General features: G+C 36.1%; 1 protein-coding gene across 3 annotated transcripts in view; it reads right to left on the reverse strand.

The window, feature by feature from the left end:
* The window catches only part of LOC149575035 (thioredoxin reductase NTRC-like), a 121,427-nt gene that overhangs the window by 43,488 nt on the left and 59,720 nt on the right, over positions 1–18,219 (reverse strand). For 2 of the 3 annotated variants that reach the window (XM_089814896.1, XM_089814898.1), the window contains exons 6-8: positions 7,514–7,621; positions 6,841–6,930; positions 6,554–6,658 (exon numbers count right to left, since the gene is read on the reverse strand). In XM_089814896.1, coding sequence (XP_089671022.1) covers positions 6,554–6,658; positions 6,841–6,930; positions 7,514–7,621 — 303 coding nt within the window. The remainder of the gene's footprint in view (positions 1–6,553; positions 6,659–6,840; positions 6,931–7,513; positions 7,622–18,219) is intronic. The other variant, XM_089814897.1, reaches the window with a different exon arrangement.

The following is an 18,219-nucleotide window of genomic DNA, read 5'->3' on the forward strand; positions in this document are numbered from 1 at the left end:
TTGTTGTCCAGGATCAAGTGCACCCGCCTTGGCCTTGCAGAGCCAGTAGTGCAGAGAACTCGCGGACTACACTGTTTAGTTTTGTCAAGTTGACCATAACCGGTTGAATATCCCAACATCGAGTTGGCAAGACTCGTAAGATTCCATTTTGCAATTTCGAGAACCAACACATTCATCCTTATCTGTTACATCATTGGTAGTCCAGATGGTTTCACATGTTTTACAATGTCATATGGGATCCTCATTCCCGTTGCCTATAAACTTAGGTAGCTTTTGCTTTTGTGACATTATAACAATTTTGGTTATTGTCGGTGTTGGTGTCCTTGAGCTAGGTATCCCTGAACTATAAGTATTCGAACCGGATAGATTGCTTTGATTCTCATACAGCTGTGTCCTTCGACACTCATGATTGCACTAGTATCCCTATCACTTCTTTCCTTGGCCTCCTCTCCCTCGTTCCTTCAAGCTTCCCTCACCTCTGTGCATGGGGTAAGAGTTAAGTTTCTAAACCTGCTTCTTGTCTCTTCAATTAAATCTTGCCCTCCATATATACGATGGTGTTCCTCTACATCGAACTCCTTTTTGTGTTCCTCTCTACCGAACCCATCACAATGTTCTCTCTCGAACTACTCGCCTTCCGTGACCCCAATTTGGTTTCCCTTTACAACCTCTTCTAGTAGCCCCTCCGCGTCTCTTCAACTGTCACCTTCGTTCGGCCTATTTTTGTAATGATAATGCCCCCTGAATAGCCTCTCTCATTTATATGTTATTTTGCACTTTTATCTTGATTTAGCAAATTTGGCAAGAATTCTTAGTGTGCATGTAAATAAAACAACACACCATATAATAAGAACACTTTATTAACTCATTATGTGTACAATTCGTCACCAGAACGACGTAACCATAACCCTCCCATGTTATCTTTTATTTTCATTTCCCTTCCAAAAGTTAGTTTTTGTTTTGCTTATGACGGGTTTCATCACATGCCTCTTCTTCCCTACGAGGGTAGTCTCGAAGAATTTGTTGCCTTCTGTTATTACGGTTCACCTCTTCACAATGACTATGGAGGGCAAGGAAGGTTTGCGCCAACAATCAGGGAGATGGCACATTAATCGGTCCACTATAGGACTCGCTCCAAGGGCACTCCACACAGTGCTCTTTGGCACTTCTCGTGTGGCTTCCCTCCTAACACGAGTTTCAATGGACGCTTGTAGTAATTCGACAAAATCTAATGCCAACACCCATTCGCCCTCAAAGAGTTTCGGATTTTCCTCGTGTTCTTGGCAGCTACTTTCACTGTCGTCTATTGGCTGGCCCATTGCTTTCCCTTTGCCATTCACACTTCGTCACTTCCCAAGGTCATATAGGCAATGCACCAAATGTTTACCGCTATCAGTAAAGTGAATTAGTGCATACTTCAAGTTCAAATAGAAGAAATGTAACAAATACAATAAAATGCAACGTACAATTAAAAAACTGCCACCTCTTTCATTAATGTCAATCAAGTATACATCCAACTATGACTCCATATACAGTGATAATCATAATAATGTCAATACATTTCATCCAAGAGAGTACATATAAACCCCAAGGGAGCGTGAGGTGAGCCATAGCGACCCATAACTACATACCGCTCAGGTATACTAACAACCAAGGACATACTTAACAACCTAACAACATATTTGACAACGACAATACAATCATGCTTGACAACAAGATGGTCCTGTTTTTATCTTTTTATCCTGTAGGATGGAAGGATCATTATCAAATACCACTATAATGTCCCCACTACTAGGGTTAACTTGAGATGAGTAAAACATGCAAAAGAAATTCTAGAATTAAACGATAACAAGCTTACTATAATATTCTAGATGCACACATTATCCCAATTCTAACACAAAGCTAGTTCAAGTTTCCTAACCTTTTGTTGTTCTTTGGAGTGCACCCCCTAAAGTTTCTTCTTGGAAGGATCATTCCCTAACCAAGGCTCACCACATATGCCTATGTTTACTCATCAAAATATTTTGGCCACTATATCAATCTCAATTATGTCATTCAGATGGAGACAATTCTCATATACCAACATTATAGAGATTATATCAATCTAGGTTGTGTCGGCCAAATGGGAAATACGCCCATCTCTGATAGTAACACTAAAGAGTTTAAGATCCATCTATGTCGTGCCATCCAAATGGGACTTACACCCATGTCTAATACTGATATTGAAGAGTTCAAGATTCATCTCTATCATGTCAACCAAATGGAAATCGTACCTGTCTCTGATACTGACACTAAAGAGTTTAAGATTAATCTCCTTCACCATAAGAGGCAATATTGATCTTTCATTAAATATCAAATATTATAAACATAATATTATTTCAATACTATCCATTTTAAAATTTCCTATGTGTGCATTTTTATATATGAATTTTTATGTATATAATATATATGTATATATTCATTTTATATTGTTTATGACATCTTATTTGAAATGGAAATGAATAACTTTATACCTTTTTAATCACCTTGAGTGCAGGTTGATGCCCATGATCAACCCATAAGCTGCTCGTACTCCCCTAATCATCATAGAAAAGGGAAGTTCGCCTAAATTTTCCTATCCCCTCTTTGTGTGTATTATCCTCTCTCCTCTTGCTGTTTTCTGAGAAAGAAAATATGTCTGTTCGATAAATAGAAAATATCTTTGTTCTCATTCATTTTCATAATCAAACTGATCACTCTCACCTTATAGTTACCATTAATTATTATTGCCACGCATCTGATGAGTCACCATATATCAGTTTAATTGTTGTTTAAGAGAGATGGCTGTCAATATTCATTGGTTGTTGCCTCTAATGTATGACCAACATTTCATGAGGATTATTTGTCTTAGATTTATCATCGATAATTAAGAACTTGGACATATTGTCCCGCACAAAGTCGTCTATTAAATTCTTCGCTTCAATCAGTCCATAATATCGGTTCTCTTAATACTTATACAGCCAAATCAAATTGCTCTCTTGTTTCTATTTTTCCTCCCATGAATATATGAACCATATTCAATAGTTTTTCTTCCCTTCTCCCTGAGTGCTACCCTTCTCCTTATACCTTTCATGTGTAATGGATCACATCCCATTGGAATATATTTTATAATACTCACCACTATTCATATTGTCATTAAAGCTGATTGATTTAACTGTTGTTATTAATAAGCATCATCGAGGCAGGCTTAATAATAGTGACCCATCTGTATTACACTTCTTATGTGTTGTTATTCATAAGTTGATTGCCACGTCACTATCTTAATAACGAGTGATTAATCTAATCATTGTCTTCATATTAATCCTTCCCTTTTATTCTTATGTGCCTTTTCATGGCATACGGGATCACTGCCACTTTATAGTTAACTATTCATTGCCTTACTAATTTCCATGATATTCTTTTATAAGGATACTTGGTAGAACCAGAAACTTTATGAGATCAATAATCATAACTTGTGATGTATTAACAATGGTTCTCCTCCATCGTTCTTCCAAAATCGCTTTGTTAACTATTATAATCTTAATTACTTCATGCCTTGATCTTTCCCCAAGTCTTTCCCATGTCTCTTCCACAATGATCACACTGTGGATTAATTGTTGGCATTTACGATGCATGGGTTTAATTATTAATGTTGCAGTCAATTATGTCCAGTCCATTCTATTGCAATCTATTAATCATTAAATTAAAGTATATTCTTTTAGGCGTATTTTTTATCAACTTGGGCTCATGACAATCAACTCACCAACATGCTCAAGAAGAACGGGCAGGAGAATATTTGGTTATGCCTACAGTAACTGATCAGCAGAAACAGAGGTATCCACATGATATACAAACTTTGACGACTAAACATGGTAAGGTGTCTAGTAATATTCCACCCGAGTGACCACTTGAGAGAGGAATAGAGAACATTATTGAGTTAGAAAAAAGAGGTTAAACTTATGATAACCAGCCCTTACAAATATCTCAAGAAGCTAAAGGACAAGATCAAGGAGCTGTTAGAGATGGGGCATATTAAACTGAGCAAAAGTCATTTGGCATCTTTAGTTGTGTTGGTCAAGAAAAAAGATAGGACCTTGGGGATGTGTATTGAATACAAGGCATTGTATAAAAAGACCATCAAAATCAAGTACCCCATCCCATGTATTGATAAGCTACATGGAGCATGCTTCTCCAAGATTGATTTGTGATCTGGATACCATCAGATTCAGGTTAGAGAGGAGGATTTGGGGAAGGCTGTATTTGTTGCCATTATGGACACTTTGAGTTTCTAGTTATATCTTTCAGTTTAACCAACACACTGTTTACTGTACAGGGTAAAAGGATACTTAACGCATGTAGTATAGTAAGATATAATGCAGAATAGATACTTTATTCATATACGCAATATGCATATTACAATAACACCCATGATGCTGATCCAAAGTCCCTACCGGACAGTGTACATATACTTTCCTGAAGAGGTGACTCAACCATCACGCGCCCTTTCGAATACTATTCTACCCGTCGGCTACAATATAGAATTTACCAACAACACACACCAACCACTTTCCAATCTCACATGAACAAGCTGCTTTGATATTAGTTGAAGAATTTTGTCATCATAATTTTTTATGATATTCTGATTTTTAGCAAGATTTCGAAGAGCGCCTCAAACAAATTGAGGGTGTTAAGGATTCTAAAGAGGGACTGTTTGTATTTCAAAGAATCCAAGTGTGTTTTTGGTATGACAAAGTTGTTATATTTGGGTCATATTATCAGCATATGAGGCATCAAAGTTGATTCAGGAAAGATCTGAACTATTCATGATTGGCTCCCGCCCAAAAATTTCATGTGGCATAAGGAATTCTTGGGTCTTTGCAGATTCTCCCATCGCTTTGTAGAAGGGTTTTTACAGCAGGCTACCCCTCTTACAGACTCGATGTAAGAATGAGGCATTTCTTTGGCCTGGTGAGGCGCAACAATGTTTTGACAGATTCAAATAGGTGATGATTTCATGCCCAGGTATTACCAATACCTGATTTTACTAAGCCTTTTGAGCTTGAACATGATGCCTCGAGAGACGGAGTAGGAGTAGTACTAATGAGACCAGCACCCAATAACTTTTGAGGGCATGAAATTGCGGGGCGCAGAGAGAGGTTACAGTATCTACGTTAAGGAATGTTTTCCATTATGCACGCTTTGGCCAAGTTTCAGAAATATTTGGCAGGAAGCAAATTTGTGGTTAAGACTGATCATAACAGCCCTAAGCATTTCTTAATCAGCATGACCTCAATGATAGACAGAAGAAAAGGGTGAGCAAGCTCCAAGCCTACAAGTTTGATATTGTATATGTTAAAGGGAAGAAGAATATTGTTGCTGATGCACTTTCGAAAAGACCTTGCTTGTTTTCTTTGGGAGAGATCGCCGCTACTCTGAGAGAGTGGATTACAGCTAACTTGCTAAGCATGCAAAGGACAAATAAGTTTTTGGTATTATCCATGGTAGCACCTAGGCTGATAGGTATACAACTGTAAATTACCTTATCATTTAGAAAGGAAGGATATTGTATGTACAAGGATCAGCAATGAAGAAGAAAATTTTGAGAGAACCTCGTGATGTTCCCATGGCTGGTCAACCCAGCTACTTAAGACATATAGGGAGATTCAGGAGTAGTTTACTTGGAAAAGAATCAGGAAGGGAGTATCCTACTTGCCAGCAGAACAAACGCAAACACTCCTTACTAGTTGGCTTGTTGCAACCCCCACCCATTCTTGATTGGAAATGGGAGTGCATTTCTATGGATTTATCACGAGCTTGCCTAAAACCCACGGTAGGGACAATCTATATGTTGTAGTTGACATGTTCAAGAAATTTGCTAATTTTATCTCAATTTCAACTACATATACAGCAGCGCAGGTTGCTGATTGTTCTTCAAAGTAGTTTTTAGACTTCACGGGATAACACAGAGTATGGTTATTTATAGTAATAGTAAGTTCCCTGAGCATGGTTATAAAACCATAAATGTTCTACACAATATCAAAATAGCTGAGAGCAAGAAGTTCATTTAATATCTACCATAGTGCAGTGTGTAGCACTAAACATGTCGATCAAAAAGATTTCATAAACGATGCTTAAAAATGCCACTATACTATACTAGTATGCAAGCATATCACAAACCTCTGTTAATCAAGGGCTTAGAGTCTTCTGTTTGTTAACTAAGGGCTTAGAGTTCCATCAAAGGAGCTCCACTCCTATAAATAAACATGAGAATCATATCTGACTCACAGTGACTAGCTTACATAAGAGCACATTTGAAGGGTACCTAATGTTTGCAACTTTGCCCCCTAAGTAATGGTTTCAGTAAAAATAAATGATTTAAGTCTAATGATTTACAAAATGAAACAACAAAACAGATTATATTTTCTTTGGAATAATTCAGTTATCTAAAATAAAAACAAGTAAACGAAGTGTTTGTCGCATCTAAAACCATCCCAGGTATACTACATTCTGCTTGATAACTATTAGCCATATTTACCTTGTGAAGAATAGGCTTAAGAGTTCTGCAAGGCCCACATGTTGGCGAGGTATAAAGCACACAAATAAGGCGAGGACTCTCATGATATATCTTTCGAAGAGCATACTGCAAAAAATGTTGGTTTATATTAAAATAGCAAACAGAAAATAGTATACCAATATTTATAAACAATTCAGTGTGCCTGGTTGTCAATCACCAAGCCAAATGTTTCCATGTTTTCAATAGAAAAACAAGAGACTCAAAAAGCACAAAGCAGAGAGTGCGTTATCGATGAGAGATTCAACTACCTGACCCTTATGCTTAGCTTGGGAAATATCAAAACCCATCTCTGCATCTCTGTCTGGGATCTCTTGCTTAGTCTCTTCTACTTTCACCTTCTATCAGAACAAAATTCAAGAAATGTAAAGAATTAAAGAAACAGAAGAGCTATCTGTCAGATTAAAAATGTAGGAAAGTCTTTATAAATTATAGCAACTACTATTGTTTTTAAAAGAAAAAATAAAAATAGATGCCCTTTGACAGCACATTAATTAGTAACTTCTCTGTCGTGCATTATTAACATGTGCCAGAGAGCAATTTTCCCACCTTTTATAAGCAGAAGAGTCTCCAAAAGACATTAGAAAGCTTAATCGATTACTAAACTCATCCAAAAGTTAAAAACTTGAAATGCTATCATTTCATGTTATTATGTAGTCAAGAAAAGAGAATCTAGTCCATGTCGGATGCATTTCCTCCAAACTAAGTATAATAATGAAACCCTTCCATGGATTCATATAACTAATGCTAAACACTGGGCTGAAGGCACCAAATTTATATGATTCCTATCAGAACTACAAAAAAGAACATTATTTTTACAACTCCAGCAGGACGATTTAATAAATGATAAATGTTGGCTTAATAGGTTTTTAATAATATGACCAATATCCATTTTTTGACATGTATTACTAAATTTTCATATACCTGATGGAACTCAATGAGGAGATCATTTTTAACAAGATAACGCTCTGCAGATAATGCTGCCATGCAGCCAGAACCAGCTGCCGTAACTGCTTGTCTCCACTCTGGGTCCTAAGGAAATTTACAATACAAATATGCAGAACTTGTGAGCATGACTTTTTTACAAACACTGAAGGAAACAACAAAACAATGTTAAATTCATGCAGAAAAAACATGTCCTTGCTGGCATCTGTAACGAATACAGCAGACCTTCACCAAAAGGTTTTTTATAGACCAACAAAAAACATATTTCAAAACAAATAAGGCATCAAGACTTAACATTTATAGTGAGAATGTTTTAATTTTCAAAATCATTCATGCAAAGTCAGCACCTTTATTTGAGATGTTGGATCTCTCCAAACATGAAGAAAATGTTCCAATTCTTTGTAGAAGTCACAAAATATGCGAAACTGTTTTAAACTCAAAAGTTAACCAAGTAACCGTAAACAAACTCAGATGGTATTAACACAGAAATCTTAGACAAGCATTGTGATATATTAGACAACAAACATACTGAAATAAAGAGAGCAATAACTCTTATCTGTTCCATCTCTGATATTTTGTCAAGAACCTAAAACAAGAAAGGAGATTCATACAGTGGGCACACATGCACGCACACAATTGAGATCAGAAACTACAACCCTTTGCCTTTTAGGGAACAGAATATTGTGCCTACAATTGACATTTTTAAATAAAACCCTTGCATGCAAATGCAAGACTCTTCTAAAAGAAGATCTTGCATCAGTGATACCTGTTACCTTTACTGTTCTTCTTAAATGATATAAGAACCAAGATGCATAATTGCCAAACTAGATTGGAAGTTACAATTAAGTCAGGTTGCAGATTGCTAGTTTAGTATAGCAAGAAGTAAAATAAGACTTCAAAACCATCATGGGCTAAAGGTAAACCAAAGTAATTGACGTAATGATGACCAGGATTTAAACTCCATTGGGAATCAATTGTGCTGCACGTAAATTGTAACATAATAAAGCAGCCCATCTGGATGAGGCAGGGAGTGAGTCCTAATATTTTACAGAATACATACCTGATAAAAATGAATTCAAAGCTCTGTTCTCAGTTCAGGTTTGGGGTTTGAATTTGCCATGTGGCCATTTGTTTAATCCCAAAATCGGTGAAGTTGGTACAATTCTTACAACTTTATATACATAAAGTTGTAGCTCTCCCTCTGGTGCCAAGTGGTTTTCCCAAGCTGGAGATAGAAGACGTCGACAAGTTTGAGCTCTAGATCTAGGATAACCTTCAAGAAGGGCTTTTTTTTGGGCATTTCTGAGTATATGTAAACTTTTTGTATTTTGGGTTTCACCCTCTTGGTGCCAATTTAATATATCCCAAAATACACGTCATAAATTTCGTTCAAGGGAAATTAATGGCAACCCCACAAAATTTAATTGAAAATTCGACATTCATTTCATAAGTCATTTGATTTTGTTAATATTTTTGCTTTCTAGACTTTTTGTCCTTAAATTTTAGTGTTTTTAATTTACATTTTGTTTAATTTTATTGGTTTTTATTTGTTTAAAGTTTTTATTAGTTTTTATTGAAGTTGGAAATTTTGAGCTCAATCACGTGATAATTTACATGTCATATATTAGTTTACAGATTTGTCTTTCCAAAATAACTCCTTGTGCCCATACTTAAAGACAAATTAGAAACCAACAATTTGAGAGCTCTCCATTGATGGGATATCTTCCTCTGAATTTAGAGGTACAATTCTCTCTGATGTGATTAGGGGTTTTCTGAATATGCTTTTGACAGGAAAGAAAAATAGGTAAACTAACATCTAAGCATAGCCATGTTGTAGACGTGAATATAGACTTGAAATGGAAGGGAAACAAAAATGAATTGCACAAAGTTCATCCACTCAAAACCCACAAGAAGTGATCAGGAAACTAACAGTAATTCTCTTCAGATTACATGAATACTTGAGAATGATTCAAAAAATAATCACACCATGACCAACTGTAACAGATGAAATCATCCACGACTAATTGCAATTGACATAGGAAAATGACAATCATAAAGAAATACAAATGAAAGTAAAGTTTCAAAAGTTCCCTTTATTTCCTAGACAAACTCAGAGAGTTTCAAGATCTTTATTTCTATACAAAAGATCATGTTTCTCCCCCCCTTTACAATATTAAAATCATCAGATTTTTCTTCTTTCCAAGCATAGGCTCTGAAATTCGGGTAATTTATCCTTATTGTGTTTCAATTCCCTATTTAAAAGACTACCTCCGGTGAGAATATCGAACATTGAACATAAATAGTCTATTCAACAAATAGTCAACATTGGGGTGTCCCCCCATCCTCTGCAGAGATGGTGGAATTTGGTGGCACCATTGGGACGGGGGTGCAGTCTCTAAGTCCCCAATGCGTCCCCGAATCTGAGACGTGGGGAAAAAAGGGAGTGTCAGCATCTTCATGTTACTATGGTTACAAACTAATAATAGTTTTGCTATTCCTATCCACTTTTTATCTAGTTTCTTTCCAACTTCAGTACAGAGACACCCTGCATGCCATTGGCTGATGAAGTATATGCAAATGTCTATTGGTATCAACCATTTCATGAAGAACCTTTGGGGACATGATTCTTGTGAATGTAATCAGTCCTCTACTAAGACTACCCATGAGGATCATCAATCACTAGTTCAATCCTATAGTTGAATTCATCTCCAACTTCTATACTGAGAATATTACCTGCAGTTTTTCCTTATTGTTAAGATATATACTTCGTATAAGAGTAATTGGTGGTCGTGATATTTGGCCTTCTGTGGCTTTGTTTGGGTTCACTGGTATAACCTTCTTCTTGTGTGACATGGGTAATGGTGCCATTAACATTAGACAGTTTAACACTTGCAAATGTTCTCTTATATTCAGACAACATTACTATTCCATCACCACTCGTTGCCTCCACCACCAAAGCCTACACTTAATTTCAAGTTCAGCTCTAGAACATTTTGCCATGAAAATCACATCCCAAATATATATAGAAATTATCATAACCCAATACAAATAGAAATTCTTTATTTGGGGTTGAAACTTCAAAAATAGCATTGTATGCTCCATTGCATCCATGTACTCTGACATTTGACCCTCTAATTAATTAGGCTTTGGGCAACACCCAAATATAGATTTTGTATCACATGCAAAGGCCCGTATCGAGTATATGACCACTGCATTTAGAGTCATACGTATATCTATTGCAACTACATCACCCCTTCTCAATTACTGCATCAAGTACATTTGTGATTCACATTACTCAAGCAGGTAATTCTCTAAATGTCATCTTATTTAGAGGATATTCATCATGACCACCTTCTCTCCACACACTAGGTATGGTGCTGTCTATTTTATTAATACTTTCCTTTGTTGAGAGGCAGCTTTTAGTGACATCTAGAAATCTAACAGGAAGCCATATCCGACTAGGTTGGGATGTTACATTGCAGAGATCATAGTTTCATTTAGAAATTCATGATCTCCTTGTCTCAATTTGGAAAGCATGTGCTTTACAACCCACCATTTTCCCATCTAGGACACCCTTGAAAGTGCGACACTAAACCTGCTTAAAGATCCGACTTCTTGAGATGAAGAAACACTATTATGACCTCTCGATTTTGTGCATGTTACATAGGCACATAGGATGTTGCCAAGTTCGTGTAATTCAATTTCACATATCAGGCATTTTATAATGGATTTTCAATATGTTGATGCCGCAAAATCATGATGGGCATCTTGATGATTCTTCAATCCACTCAAGGAATGACACTGATTTGAAAACTGAAATCACCAGCTCTGAATATTCTTTTCAATAAATTCATTTGTCAATGCTTTTGTCGAGGGGGGAGTTCACAAACTTTTTAACTTTACATTTGATTCGGAAGTTTAAAGATTAGCCTGATTTCATGGCTCTATACTGGGTTTTAAAACCGATGAACACTTCTTAATAGTCTGAGTTGGTTTTGCAAAATGCTTTGTAGATCATGTCAATTGATTTAGCAATTCATTAACCAAATTGAAGTTCCCAGTATAAAAAATCTTTGTCAAATCACCCATACCAATATATTCTGATGTATGTTCATTTTCTGTTCCAAAAACTCTCACCTTGTTTTGGACATTAAGGATATTAGCAAGGGTTGTCGAGGTTCTGTGTAACTCCCCAAATACTTAGTAAAGCAATTGAATCAAATTAACTAATTAAGTAGTTCCAAAATTTAAATCATATTATAAAGGACTTTAGTTAATTAATAAAGGGGGGCCCAAGTTATAAAATAATTTAAAAAGTATGTCAACTATTTTATAGCCCTTAGAGAAACTTATAGGAGATCTTTATAAGGCCATGTTTGGCATTGTAGAAAGTCATGTTGAGTTTGATGTTTTCTTTGTATTCGCAACTTCCAATTGGAGTCTTATACCGATGTAGTTTCGGAGGTGCAAAATCCTCCCTATTATATAATCACAATTTCAATGGTTAGTCGCCATCTTAGTCTGTCATTGGAGATATCATTTCGATATTTCACTTTGTACATCATTGTTAGATTGATGAAAACAAAGGTATTATTTGAATACAATTACTTTGGTAGTAATAAATCATTTATTCCTCTGTTAATCCATTGCTCTAAAAAAATATTATTGGCTATACTATTCTATGCTACTACTCTGACCAAGATCTACCGCCACATTGCGAAGTTTGTCACATTCAAGAGTACCAAGTGCTAAGTGTCGAGTGTTGAGTGTCGAGTGTCGAGTATTGGGTGACAAGTGCCGAGTTTGGATTGTCGATTGCCAAATGCCAAGCGCCAAGTGTCCAATATTGATTGTCAACAACTAATTGACGATTGCCAAGTACCAAATACCAAGTGGGTTACATCCCAAATTTTTTACCTAATTAAAATAAGTTTATAGTCATTGCGATGATTAGTTAAAACTATCAAATGTCATGATCATGTGAAAGGGGAAATTATAGTTAACTGTTTATTTCATGTGAAATTGATTTGTTATAATCTTGTGTATAGGAAATCGGTTAACTATTTATCATGTCTACTTATTTATTGATAATGATAGCTAAACATTGTTACAATTATCAGTTAATATATTCTAAATGTTGATTTAAATGGAAGAACTCGTTGTTACTGTGGAAATGTTGCACTGGTCGTTGCAGGAGCAGACGAAGAGGAGAAAGCCTTTTTAAACGGGATTCAAGGAATGAGGCACTATCCTAGTCCATCGTTCGATTGTCAAGTATGATCTCTAGCTACCTTGATAAGGATTTCGCAAATTCACAATAGAGTACACAATTGGAGAATCATGAGCTACTTGGTCAAACATTTAAAATTAGTAAACATCTAAATTTCTTGTTTAGAACAATTAGCTCTCTGTTGTTCTGAGACACTGGCAATATTATCATTATGAGTTATATATATATATATATATATATATATATATATATATATATATATATATATATATATATATATATATATATATGTATGTATATATATATATGTATATATATATATATATGTATATATATATATATGATGTCACCATGATACTCAGATGATATCTATAAATCATACTTATTAATATATGTATATATATACACATGCATATACAAAGGGAATATGATGTTAGAAATAAACCATATATTCTCTAAATCACACAAGTATATAGATGTACCATATAGGTACAATTATACATATAACAAAATAGCATGATTACACCTTATATTTAAATTATATATACATATATATATAATATCATAAAAGAAAAGAAACCTTTGGAAAATATGAACTTTATAATTTCCTCTCGATGAGAAGCGGCCATCTCAAGTTGGCATTCATCTTTTGTAACGATGAACTTTTAAAAACTGATGCCCTTGGAAACTGATCTCATGGTACTGAGTCGGAGCTATAAGATTCCACGGTTGCAGATGAACAAAGATGGTATTCTATTTTGTGCATAACTTCAAACCAACTAACGCTGCAAATTACCTTCTACTTCTTTTTTATTCTCTTTTTTCACATTCTCACTAGCAACTTGGGCCGTCAGAGCCTCATGGTAGTGGTATCTTATTGAGCCGATTTCAAATCGACCATTGACATATTTCACTTCAGGTTATGGAATTCACTCCATTCTAAATTTTCCATTTTGGCGTCATTGCTATTATAATTTGTTTTCGGCTGCATTAGAAACACGACTACTAAGCATGATATTAAATCTGACTTTGAATCCTGGGCTCGTTATGCGAGTCCAATAACCATAGGGATCTCATACATTTCTTCTCCTATACTCGAATTATTTTCTTTATGAGAATTCTGATACAGAATCTGATTTCAAATTATGATATACTGATATACAGGCTAGTAGTCGTTGTATACCAGCTATAAAATTTATTCAAAGAAAACATGTGATAAGGATCTCAATATGATGAGATAGTCTCCGAGGACTCACCCAAGGCTAGTGAAGTCAATGATAGTGGGTGGAGAGGAGAGGATTCTTGCAAAGGAAAGAAAAAACATGATTAGAACTTTCATACACGAATATTTAATTTTTAAGAGGTTATTAAAAATCAAGTCAACTCATGATTGTCCAATTTTACTCTATTGTCAAGTCGAGTGGTGGTGATTGGGTATTTAATGCCCATCTAAATCCTTGGCCAAGGTTGATTAGAGGCATGCTTGCCTATTTTGATCACAAGATGTCTGTGGTGCCAGCTACGTAGGCATGTTTGCCTATTGCTAAACGGATACTCTAAACACCATTAAGCTCGACTGGTTGGGCTTTAGTGCCCCAAGCCTAACCTGAGGTAGAAAGGGTCTTTCTTTCTTAGATTGTGTGGGGATAATATAAGGTCCATGGTTGGGAGGTTAAGCCTAAGTAAATGCTTCTCCTTTTCTCCGAAAGCTGAGGCTTGATCAGCACAGCAGTAGATATTTCAATTACATGTAAATCTGATTTCTTATCTTGCCCCTGTTAATTATCAGCATAGAATTCATTTCTAGTTCTTTTCAAATAAATATAAATGGCTTAGATTAGAATTATCATTTTCTTTCAAATGATTATAAATGTTGAGAATATGATTTTCAATTCTTTTCAAATGATTGAACATAAGCTAGAATACGTTACTTTTAGCTGTAGCCATTATCAAGACAATCTTTGCTTGATGTAGAACCATGCTCTTTTTCTCTATGTGATCATTTAACAATTAGAAATTCTAAGGCACAAATCTGTTTTATATATTTATAGTATAGGGCAGTCACTTGGGACTTAACCCTTGGTAAAAATAATCTATTTTTTAAAATTGGAAAAATTTGTATGTTACAAAGTGCCAAGTTTTGACTGCCAAGCACAAAGTCTTGAGTGTCGATTGTCAACTTCCAACTGCCAAGTACTTAGTGTTGACTGCCAAGCACCAAGTGCCAGGTGTTAAATGCTAAGTGTCAATTACTGATTGAGAAGTGCCAAGTGACAAGTGAGTCATACGATATGAGTCATACATGTGGAGCGGTGCCATACAAGTAGAAGTTAGTTGTACAGGGTATATTTGTACAAGAGGCATTGCCTTGTATGGATGGAGTATTGTGCAGTGGAAGTGAAGGGTTGTGACGTGAACGTGTTGCGGGGTGAAGGTGGTGTACACAGGAAGTCGCACTAGTGAAGAGCCAAGTCTGAAACAGAAACACTACAATGGTATCAAAGCTAGTGATCTTGCCATCTTGTCAAGGAGATTGAGAGATTATGGTTTGAATACTAATTATAGTGCCCGGTGATGGACAATGGTGGTTAAATGCACCACCAAAGATTGGCAAAGAGGTCAATGATGATGTTGATACTCCATTAGATATTGAAGCATGTTTCAGTAAGGTGAACCAGCCACCTTTAGGATTTATATAGAAGCTCCTTTCTCTGACTGAGATCGCCTTAAGACAACCCAATTTGTTGAGACACCATGACAAGGAAATTAAGCTAGCAACTACAATGTATCTAAGTGAGATTTTGAGAATCTCAACTCCTGAAGTATCGTATGATGATGACACAATGACAGAGAGATTGCACTTAATTATTGAAAGCTTTAAGAGGCTTGATGACATCAATAGTGATCCATTTGCTAGGGGATATACAATACTAGAGATGTGTGCAAAAATCAATGTAACCTACTCTTCAATCTAGGATTGCAAGACTTGATCCACGATATGTTTCCTCATATTTTGGTCACTAATAAGATTTTCTCTATTGTGGAGAGTATTATGATTTCACGTATTGAGGGGATGGATGTAATATCCCAACCTATCATTACTATGTTGTGGGCTATTCATAAGCAACAATGCATCCCTTCTATTGCAACATGTAGATTGGTCGATAACTTATTCAAGCATTCTAAAGAAAATTTGAAGTTTCACTTGTACACGGCTAAGGAAGTTGGTGAGGGTAATAAGAGTAATGAGGAAGATGAAGAGCCACATGAGAATATGCAAGGATTTTCCACTACACCTACAAGTGGAGAAAACCTAAGCCTGCATAACAACAAGAAGGTTGAAGAGGGTACTTTCATGCAGCCCGCCAAGCCAACATTGATCACTCAACTGCATGGAGATGAAGGCACTACCAATGACCCTCTTCATGGGCAAGCTCTACAATTTGTTGAGTATGGAGTTCTTCCTTCTGTAGAATATGTGGCAGACATAATCATTGCTATTCAAAAAGAGAGGCATCTACATGGGACGAACAAGTTGAGATGAGTTTTGATATTCCAAATCATCATTTTCAAGAAGTGATTGATTGGTGTGATGGTATAATAGCTTGGAATTCAGGTATCATTGTGTTTGATAATTGGCTTCATTGGGACCTTGACGACTTCGAGCAAGGCAACTTTTATATCAAAGTGGAGCAGCTAAAGCTTGATGGAGATTTACTCTTCTACCTTACTTCCAAGTGTGTCCACATGATCATGGGACATGGAGATTTCAGCGGATAAGGCCATGGATGTTCGCACCTGGTTTGGGAAACCCTAGAGCTTCACAGTAGGAAAACAATTTGATGATGCATTGCTTCAGGGCAAGCCATCTTTAGGGGGCAAGGATTTGTTTTGTCCCCAAATTTTTAGTAAAGCTACTTAATAATTTTAATTAGTTAAGAGGTTCCAACATTTAAATAATATTCTAAAGGACCTTGAATTTAATAAATTAAGTGGGGACCAAGTTATAAAAAATAATAAATAATGTCAGCTATTCCCTTTGAGAAACTTCCTAGAGATCTTTATAAGGTCATGTTTGGCATTCTAGGAAGTCATGGTGAATTTGATGTTTTCTTTGTATTCGTGAATTCTAGTTGGTGTTTCATATTGTTACAATTTCAGAGGTGCAAGATCCTCCCTATTTTGTAATCACAGCTTTGATGGTTAGCAACCACCCTAGTCTGTCATTGGAGATACCATTTCTAATATTTCACTTTATACCTCATTGTCAGATTAATGAAATAAAAGATATTATTTGAATACAATTACTTCGATGACAATGACTCATTTATTCCTATGTTAATCCATAGCTCCACATAATATTATTAGCTATACTATTTTGTGCTACTACTCTGACGAAGATCAAATCGCCACATTACAAAGTTTGTCACATCTGAGAGTGCTAAGTGTCAAGCGCTAAGTGTTGGGTGTGACCTATCAACTGTTGACTACCAAGTGCCAACTGTCGACAATCAACTAACTAGTTCCAAGTGCCAAACGCCAAGTGTCGAGTACCGAGTGTCGGGTGCCAAGTGCAAAGTGTTAACAGCCAAGTATCGAGTGTCACCTATCGACTACAAAGTGCCAAGTGACATACGGTGTGAGTCATACGGGTGGAGTCGCCCTGTATGGGCGAAGTATCCTGCGATGGAAGTGAAGGGTTGTGTAGTGAAAGTGTTGTGGGCTGAAGGTGTCGTACGATGGAAGTCACACTTGTGAAGTGTCAAATTTGAAATGGAACCCTTCATTCGGATTCTTATCTACCACTTGCATCAAAGCAATTATACTACTAGTGATATTGTCATAGAGCACATAAAACTACATCAGATAAGAAGCTTCCCAGTGACATCTCCACATTGTTGGATGTTACTTTTATAGAGCAAGAAATGATACAAAGAGTGACACCACTTGCAGAGTCTAATGCTTGTCTTGATGGTACATATGGTGTGTTCTTATCTTCATCAAATAATGATGAATGAAGAATGATCTCAAGAGCCATAATAACGAGCTTTGCATTTCCTTTGCTTGGAGTCTTGATAGCTTCATTACCCCCTTGATTTAAGTTGTTCACAGTTGCAAGTATGCTGCAATAAGTCTAAAATAATTACATTAGTTATCATCCAAAGGATATGCTTTAGGGTTCAGGGTTTCCATCAACGTTGTATGTTCTATATAAGAAGCTATCATTTCATACAGTCCTTACAATCCTTGTGTCTCATGGGGGAGTACTCCTTTTAGAAGGCACATTTTAGTATCATGAGAACACTGACCAAGATTATGGATTTTGGCATCAATAGCAACGATTGCTTTTGCTGTAAGGTTTCAAGAGTCTTTCCACCAAAATTATTCCATGTCGTAAAAATCTTATTGAGAGGCCATGCTTTTGTGCGCGTAGCACTAGCAATAGGCCATGTAA

Source organism: Cupressus sempervirens, chromosome 2, assembly GCF_028749045.1.
Source record: "Cupressus sempervirens isolate cs-2001-9-10 chromosome 2, ASM2874904v1, whole genome shotgun sequence".
Lineage (NCBI taxonomy): Eukaryota > Viridiplantae > Streptophyta > Pinopsida > Cupressales > Cupressaceae > Cupressus > Cupressus sempervirens.